At 37.3% G+C, this 9,048-nt stretch overlaps 1 protein-coding gene across 1 annotated transcript in view; it reads left to right on the top strand.

The window, feature by feature from the left end:
* Positions 1–7,633: 7,633 nt before the first annotated feature.
* FSCB (fibrous sheath CABYR binding protein) overlaps positions 7,634–9,048 on the top strand; it is a 2,810-nt gene continuing 1,395 nt past the window's right edge. The window contains exon 1 of the mRNA XM_040256699.1: positions 7,634–9,045. Coding sequence (XP_040112633.1) covers positions 7,634–9,045 — 1,412 coding nt within the window. The remainder of the gene's footprint in view (positions 9,046–9,048) is intronic.

Consider the following 9,048-nt stretch of genomic DNA (forward strand, 5'->3'; position numbering starts at 1 on the left):
CACTTCTAATACTATGTTGAATAGAAGTGGTGAGAGTAATCATCCTTGTTTTTTCCTGATGCCAGAACAAAAACTTTAGCTTTTCACTGTTGAGTATATTATTAGCTTCATATATGGCCTTTAGGGGAGAAGGAAATGGCAACCCACTCCAGTATTCTTGCCTGGAGAATCCCAGGGGCAGAGGGGTCTAGTGGGCTGTTGTCTATGGGTCACACAGAGTCTGACATTACTGAAGCAACTTGGTAGAGCAGATATGGCCTTTATAATGTTGTGGTATTTTTCATCTGTACCTAATTTGCTGAGTATTTTCATCATGGAAATATGTTTTTTAAATTTTTTTGTTGTTGTTAAATGCTTTTCTGCATCTGTGGATATAATCATATGATGTATCCTTCATTTTGTTAGTGTGATGAGTCACATTTCTTGATGTGCATATGTGGAAGCATCCTTGCATTCCAGAGATAAATGCTGTTTGATCATAATGTATTATCCCTTTCATATGTTGAAATCAGTTTGCTAATATTCTGTTAAGGATTTTTTCTTTTATGTTCATCAGGGATGTTGATCAGTAATTTTCATTTCATATAGTGTCCTCACAAGCTTTGGTGTTAGGATGATGCTGGCCTCATAAAGAGAAATTTGGAATTTTTCTCCCATTTTAAATTTTTTGGAAGACTTTGAGAGAATTGATATTAATTCCCTTTAAATGTTTGATAGAATTCACTAGTGAAGGCATCTGATTCTGGGCTTTTCTCTGTTGGGAGGTTTTTAATAGCTATTAAGTCTCCTTACTTGTCATTGGTCTATTCAGATTTTTTATTTCTTCATGATTCAGTTTTGATAGGTTCTATTTCTGGGAATCTATTAATTTCTTCTCAGTTATTCAATTTATTGGTGTACAATTATAGTCCTTGACGGCTTCCCAGTGGCTCAGACAGTAAAGAGTCTGACTGCAATGTGGGAGACCCAGGTTTGATCCCTGAGTCAGGAAGATCCCCTAGAGAAGGAAGCGGCAACCCACTCCAGTGTTCCCGCTTGGGAAATTCCACGGATGGAGAAACCTGGTGGGTTACAGTCCATGGGGTTGCAGAGTCAGACACGACTGAGTGACTAACACACACACAATTATAGTTCTCTCTTATGATCCTTAGTATTTCTATGTATCAGCTGTAATGTCTCCTCTTTCATTTCAGATTTTATTTGAATCTTCTCTCAGTCTAGCTAGAAGCTTATCACTTTTATGTTTTCAAAAAAAATCATCTGAGTTTTATTTTTTTATTGTCTTTCTAACCTATTTCATTTATTTCTACTCTGTTCTTTGTTATTTTCTTTCTTTTGCTATCTTTTCTTTTATTATTCTTTTATTAGTTGTTGAGGTATAAAGTTAGGTTGTTTGAGATCTTCCTTTTTTGATGTAGGTGTTTATTGGTATAAATTTCCCTTTTAGAACTGCTTTTGTTGCATCCCATTATTTTGGTATGTTGTATTTATATTTTTATTTGTCTCAAGATATTCTTAAGTTCCTTTTTGATTTCCTCTTTGACCCATAGTTTTGCCTCAATAGTGAGATATTTAACTCCCATATATTTATGAATTTTGCTGTTATCTTCTTGTACTTGATTTCTAATTTAATACTATTGTGGTTAGAGAAGATGCTTGATATCATTTCAGTTTTCATAAATTTTTAAAGACTTGTTTTGTTAGATAACATAATCTGTCTTAGAGAATGTTCAAAGTATGCTTGAAGAGAATGTTTAGTTTGCTGCTATGGGAAGGGATGTTTATACATGTCTGTTAAAAGTGGAATTCAAGTTTAGTGTTTTCTTATTCTTTTTCTATCTGAATTATCTACTCTTTAATGAAAGTGATATAATCAAGTCACCTATTATTATTGCATTGTTGTCTACTCATCCCTTCAGGTCTCTTAATATCTGCTTTTTAAATTTAGGTGCTCTGATATAGGGGGCTAAATATTTACAATAGTTATAGCCAAAATAACAATACCTTATAGAGTCTTACATCAGTGCACCATCAGGCTGTTATCTACTTCTTCAAGCACATCTTAAAAATGCCTTCTTTTTTTGCTTTGCCTTTCCTCTTGCCACAGCAGATTTCTCATAATTCCTAGAACATGTCATTTTTTTCTTACTGTTTCTCTTTTGGATTCTTTCTCAATTTGATGCTCTCTACTATAAACCCATTCTGGTCACATTACTCTAGGTAAAGTATATTCCCTGTTCACTAATTAGCACTATTTTTAATTTTTTTTACTATTTAGTTTCTTCCACTAGACTGTGAGATTCATAAGGACAGGAAACAATGTCCTTTTGTATTCTGTTGTTTTCCCAACATGTAGAAATTGTCCCTGGAATAAATAGGTATTCAGTAAATATTTCTTGAGGAAATAATTATTTCTAAAAATTAAGTTTCTTGGAAACAGAATTATTGGCAAATGCTATGCATGTTTTAGAAATTTTTCATAGTTACTTTCAAATTCTCTAGAATAAGGATTGTATCAATTTAAACTCCTGTCAGTAATGTAGGAGACCATCCATTTAATAATATTTTCATTTTTGAGGGGAGGGTAGATTATCTTTAAAATAATTTTTGCTAGTTTTACATTGACATTATTTTAATCTTAATTTTAGAAGTGAAGTTGATCTCTTTTATAGGCTTATTGGTCAGTTATTTTTCCTCTATACATCTTCTATTCATGTTCTTTAATTTTTTTTCTATTGTGTTATTTGTATATTGATTTTCTAAAACTTTTTAGTGTTTTAAGTATAGCTCTTTGTCTTTGTGGTATTTTACACTTATTTTTTAACTGCAATTTAATTAAAAAAAAAACTTGATTCACAGGAGTCCTACTGTTTTGTCACTTGTTTCCCACCCTTCCACTGAAATTGCTCTTATTCAAATTACCAATTTCCTTATAGTTACCATCTCCAATGGACATTTTTCAGACTTCATCTTATTTGGTCTGTTCAGTTTAGAACAAAGCAATGCAGGCCACAGTTCAGATGTTTGGTCTATATTGATTTGAAATATCTCTGCTATCTCCAAATCATATCTTTCAAAGTCATCATAATTATAAATGAAATTACATGCTACTCAACAAATTTGCTTTTGGTAAAATTAAATACAAGTCATCTCATAGAGGTCTTTCAGCAAATCCCTCTGGTTTTAAAATTGCAGAAATTGGTCAAATATTGTATGAAACTAAATGCCAAGCCTGAGTCAGAAATAAGGAAACTAGTATTAGAGACTGAGAGAGTCAGAAGTACATCATGTCAAGTGGGAGTCAGAAACATGGGGTTATGAAATGTTCTATTGTTTTCCTAGGGCTGCCATAAGAAAGTATCAAAAACAAGGTTAAAACAACAGGAATGTACTCTAGTTTTAGAGGCTTAAAGCCCCTAAGTCAAGGTGTTGGCAGGATTATGCTCTCTCTGAAGCCTCAAAAGGAAGATCCTTCATTGCCTCTTCCAACTTCTGGTAGTCCTAGGTGTTCCTTGCCTTGTAGCAATATAACTCTAATTTTTGCTTCCATCTCATATGGCCATTTTCTCTGTGCATTTTTTTTTGTCCAAATTTTCTTCTTTTTAGGATTCCATCTTATCCTGATTACATCTGCAAATGCCTTATTTCCAAATAAGCTCACATTCGGAGGTACTATAGGTTGGGACTTCAACTTATCTTTTGGGGGATACATAATTGAACCTGCAACAGATGTGAACCAAGTCAAGGAGAGAGACCTGATCATGGGAGATTTCCTAAACAGAAGTTAGAACACCAAACCTAAAATTGACCAGATATTCAACAATGTAATTGTTGGTTAGATTAGTAGAACAAAAGGATCATTTGTGGATCTTAAAAAATATGATGAGAAATTGTCTTCTGAAATCACTCATAATTCTATTTGGAATAGCAGGTAGATTGACTAGGAATGCTAATTTGCTTCTATGAATAAGCTAGTAGCAACAGGCTGTTTACTATGATAGTTTGGTGTGCAATTAAGAAAGATCAAGTTCTTCATTATTAGAGGGGAAAACAAAAAAATCAAATAATTAGAAGTTGGTTTACATCTATGGAAATCTTGGCAAAATCCCATTTAAGTTGAAGCAGCAAAATTAATTCAGTACTTGTAATGTTATATTAACTCAATTAAGGCAGTGTTGGTTTTGACATTTATTTCTTGTTATGAGTTGGCCCAGAATAGACTTTAAAGATACCACATAAAATGTCAGAAACTTGATTGCAAAATACACATTCAGTGTTTGACAGATGCAACTGAGTGGAAAACCAGATCACAAAGAGGCTGATTAACAATCTAGTTTTCAGCAGGTCAGATTAAAACCTACATCAATACTTCTGTAAAGTGACTCTGGTTTTACTTCATTTTGTTAAATTTTAGAAAGATAAAATGTAGTGGAACAAAAAGACAAAAATGAAAGCAAAGCAAGTTGAGATGTAGGACAGGCAGCATGGTTTCTAATTGCATTCCTCCCAATTACACCCAACAACTATTCACTGTTCCTTGTTTAGAGAGAAGGTACTTTAGGGGCTGGATCAAAGAGTGTGGAAGGTGCTTATTTATTTGGCTAGGATTAAAAACTTATTAACCTTCAAGTAATTAATCATCAGGAATGACAAATGTACCAGATACTTAAGCCTTTGCGTTCCTCATTAAGTGTTCTTCTACTGAGCTATCTCAGAAAAAATTAGTTCATAAATTATTACATTCTGTACCGCACTCCTGTTGTATCCCACCTCATTTAGAGTCCAACCTCATTTAGTATCCCACCTCCTCCTCCCGTGTTAATCTCTGGTTATGACTAAACTTTTAAAATATTAGGAATTTAAACATATTCTTAGGTTAATGAAGTCATAATAATTGTTTGCTGCTGCTGCTAAGTCACGTCAGTCGTGTCCAACTCTGTGAGACCCCATAGATGGCAGCCCACCAGGCTCCCCCGTCCCTGGGATTCTCCAGGCAAGAATACTGGATTGGGTTGCCATTTCCTTCTCCAATGCATGAAAGTGAAAGATGAAAGTGAAGTCGCTCAGTCGTGTCCGACTCTTAGAGACCCCATGGACTGCAGCCTATCAGGCTCCTCGTCCATGGGATTTTCCAGGCAAGAGTACTGGAGTGGGTTGCCATTGCTTAGGTATGTTTATTACATTCTCTCTTGTGACTACATTTTTAAAAGTCTATTTGCTCTTCATTAACAATTGCACTCATCTCACATGCTAGTAAAGTATGCTCAAAATTCTCCAAGCCAGGCCTCAGCAATACGTGAACCGTGAACTTCCAGATGTTCAAGCTGGTTTTAGAAAAGGCAGAGGAACCAGAGATTAAATTGCCAACATCTGCTGGATCATTGAAAAAGCAAAAGAGTTCCAGAAAAACATCTATTTCTGCTTTATTGACTATGCCAAAGCCTTTGACTGTGTGGATCACAATAAACTGTGGAAAATTCTGAAAGAGATGGGAATACCGGAGCACCTGACCTGCCTCTTGAGAGACCTGTATGCAGATCAGGAAGCAACAGTTAGAACTGGACATGGAACAACAGACTGGTTCCAAATAGGAAAAGGAGTATGTCAAGGCTGTATACTGTCACCCTGCTTACTTAACTTCTATGCAGAGTACATCATGAGAAACACTGGACTGGAAGAAACACAAGCTGGAATCAAGATTGCTGGAAGAAATATCAATAACTTCAGATATGCAAATGACACCACCCTTATGGCAGAAAGTGAAGAGGAGCTAAAAAGCCTCTTGATGAAAGTGAAAGTGGAGAGTGAAAAAGTTGGCTTAAAGTTCAACATTCAGAAAACGAAGATCATGGCATCCGGTCCCATCACTTCATGGGAAATAGATGGGGAAACAGTAGAAACAGTGTCAGACTTTATTTTTCTGGGCTCCCAAATCACTGCAGATGGTGACTGCAGTCATGAAATTAAAAGACGCTTACTCCTTGGAAGAAAAGTGATGACCAACCTAGATAGCATATTGAAAAGCAGAGACATTACTTTGACAACAAAGGTCCGTCTAGTCAAGGCTATGGTTTTTCCAGTGGTCATGTATGGATGTGAGAGTTGGACTGTGAAGAAACCTGAGCACCCAAGAATTGATGCTTTTGAACTGTGGTGTTGGAGAAGATTCTTGAGATTCCCTTGGACTGCAAGGAGATCCAACCAGTCCATTCTAAAGGAGATCAGTCGTGGGTGTTCTTTGGAAGGAATGATGCTAAAGCTGAAATTCCAGTACTTTGGCCACCTCATGTGAAGAGTTGACTCATTGGAAAGGACTCTGATGCTGGGAGGGATTGGGGGCAGGAGGAGAAGGGGATGACAGAGGATGAGATGGCTGGATGGCATCACTGACTCAATGGACATGAGTCTGAGTGAACTCTGGGATTTGGTGATGGACAGGGAGGCCTGGCGTGCTGCGATTCATGGGGTCGCAAAGACTCCGACACGACTGAGAGACTGAACTGAACTGAACATTTCTTAGACTAAAGGAATAGGATTTTGCACATCTTTTGACCAGTTCATCTTTCTTGTAAAATTTTTGTGTGATGTATGTTAAAGTTTATTTATATTTTAAATCTATTATAGTTCCATTTACAGTATGCTTAACTGGGATTTCTCTTTTTCAAAGCTTCAATTAAATGATTTCATCTTCAATGGGAATTCATTCCTATGTAGTTATTCAGGAGAGTATATACTGGTTGCATCAAAAAAATGCATTTTTTTTTCACTTGACATGTATTTAGATTCATCATTATTTTATTTGTCAAACTTTGGGTAGAACTATTTTCTGAGATAATTGAAAATTAGACTATCTCAAGTTATTTGAGAAGGCAAACATGTTATGCATGTATACAAACATTTATAGTAGGCTCCTGTGGTTCCTGAATACTAAGGAGATAATGAACTTATATGGGTATGGATCTCAGAACTCAAGTTTTTCAGAGTTATTAACTTTGAACTCAGAACTCAAGTTATTAACTTTCCCTCAAATTATATGAATATATATTGATAGAACATTGCCACACATATTTTACCAGCTGTTTTCTCAGACAGTTGCAAGTACACTGCAGAATTCTGAATTCTGCATTACATGTCTTTGACAGTAGGATGAAGCGAACAGAATTAAAAGTTCAAAAGCATCAACTCCAACTAAAACAAAGCAGCATTACCAGAGTTTACTTCATATTCCTCTGCTAGACAAATGCTTGTTTTCAACTTGAAGTTTCAAGCAGTAGATTTCTCACTTGTGGCCAGAATCTGTGAGTTGTTTACCAGGTTAAAAAGTTCTGGATATATCATTGATGGAACCTTGTAGTGACCACTGGCTGTGATGTCATAGACTCTTAGTTAAACTTCTAGAAGTTATATTTAGTCATACCAGAGATTAAACAGAAACGATGCTTACTAAATGAGGTGGGATCCAACAGGAGTGTAGTACAGAATGTAATAATTTATGAACTAACTTTTTCCTGAGTTAGCTGAACAGAAGAGCACTTAATGAGGAAGGCAAAGGCTTAAGTATCTGGTACGTTTGTTATTCCTGATGGTTGATTTACTTGAAGATTAATAAGTTTGAAATCTACCAGTCTTAGAAATGGAAGAAAAGGATGAATCTGAACAGTCTATCTCAGCAGGGAGGCAAGAAATTAGAAAGAAAAGACGACCCAGCCAGCCCATGGTAGATAAATCCCAGCAGACTGAAGTGATAGAGAAAAAGAAACAATTGTCTATACCGCAATCATCTGGCCCCAAAGCTGCCCTTAGTATTGGTAATATTCCTGGAAGCAAATTAAACTATGAATGTCGTAGAGTATCTTCTCAACTTCAGCAAACTTGGGTAAAGAGAAAGCGTGTACAGGATATGGCTGATAAGTCTCTGCAGACAGAAACTATTGCAGAAGAGAAAAAAGAAGAAATTAAGTTAGTTTGTGAAGCAGTGGTACCTGAGGAAAAGCCAGCTGCTGTTGAAGTAGGTCCTGAATTTCCAGAGAGTGTTCAGGAAGTAGAAGTTCCATCAAGCAGACACTCTGTTCAAGTCAAAATAGACAGATCTCAGCAGACTTCTTGTACTGGAGACTGGACAATGATGAACTTTCCTCAAAAAGAGAAACTAGACAAGGAACAGCAGACATACTTTAGTGAATCAGAAATAGTGGTTATTAGATGGCCGGCTAATTCTTTTTCAAAGTCAAAGGAAGGTGCACAGAAGCACAAATCTTCAGGGAATATTTTTGTTAGTGAACATCCTGAATTTCAACCCACAACAAGTAGCAATGAAGAAATTAGGCAGCGAAGTATTAGCAGAACATTATCTATTTCACCAACCAAAAAAGATTCTCCTGTACCTTTAGAAGATGAGAAAGATGTTCCAGTTGAAGTACAGCCTCCTGCTGCAGAAGAGATCTCTGCTGAAGAACAACTTCCACTAGATGAGACTACTGCAGAAGAGCTTCCTGTGGAAGTTCAGTCTCCACCAGCTGAAGAGACTCCTCTTGAAGTACAGCCTTCCCCAACTGAAGAGGCTCCTGGAGATGAGGCCCCCACTAAAGTAGAGCCTATGCCAGACGAAGAGGCTCTTTCAGAAGAGCCTCCTGCTGAAGAGGCTCCTGTTGAAATACAGCCTTCCCCAGTGGAAGACACTGCTGGATATGAGGCCCCTGCTAAAGTAGAGGGCACCTTATCAGAAGAGACTCTTTTAAAAGAGCCTCTTACTGAAGTTCAGCCTCCTTCACCTGAAGAGGCTCCTATACATGAGGCCCCAGAACTTCAACTTTCACCAGCTGTGGAGGTCCCTGCAGAAGAGGCCCCAGCTGACATTGAGCCTCCACCAGCTGAGGAGGCCCCTGCAGAAGAGGCCCCAGAGGTTCAGTCTCCACCAGCTGAGGAGGCCCCTGCAGAAGAGGCCCCAGCTGAAGTTGAGCCTCCACCAGCTGAAGAGGCCCCTGAAGAAGCAGCTCCAGAGGTTCAGTCTCCACCAGCTGAGGAGTCCCCTGCAGGAGAGCCCCCAGA

Source organism: Oryx dammah, unplaced genomic scaffold (assembly GCF_014754425.2).
Source record: "Oryx dammah isolate SB20612 unplaced genomic scaffold, SCBI_Odam_1.1 HiC_scaffold_16, whole genome shotgun sequence".
In the NCBI taxonomy this organism is placed as follows: Eukaryota; Metazoa; Chordata; class Mammalia; order Artiodactyla; family Bovidae; genus Oryx; species Oryx dammah.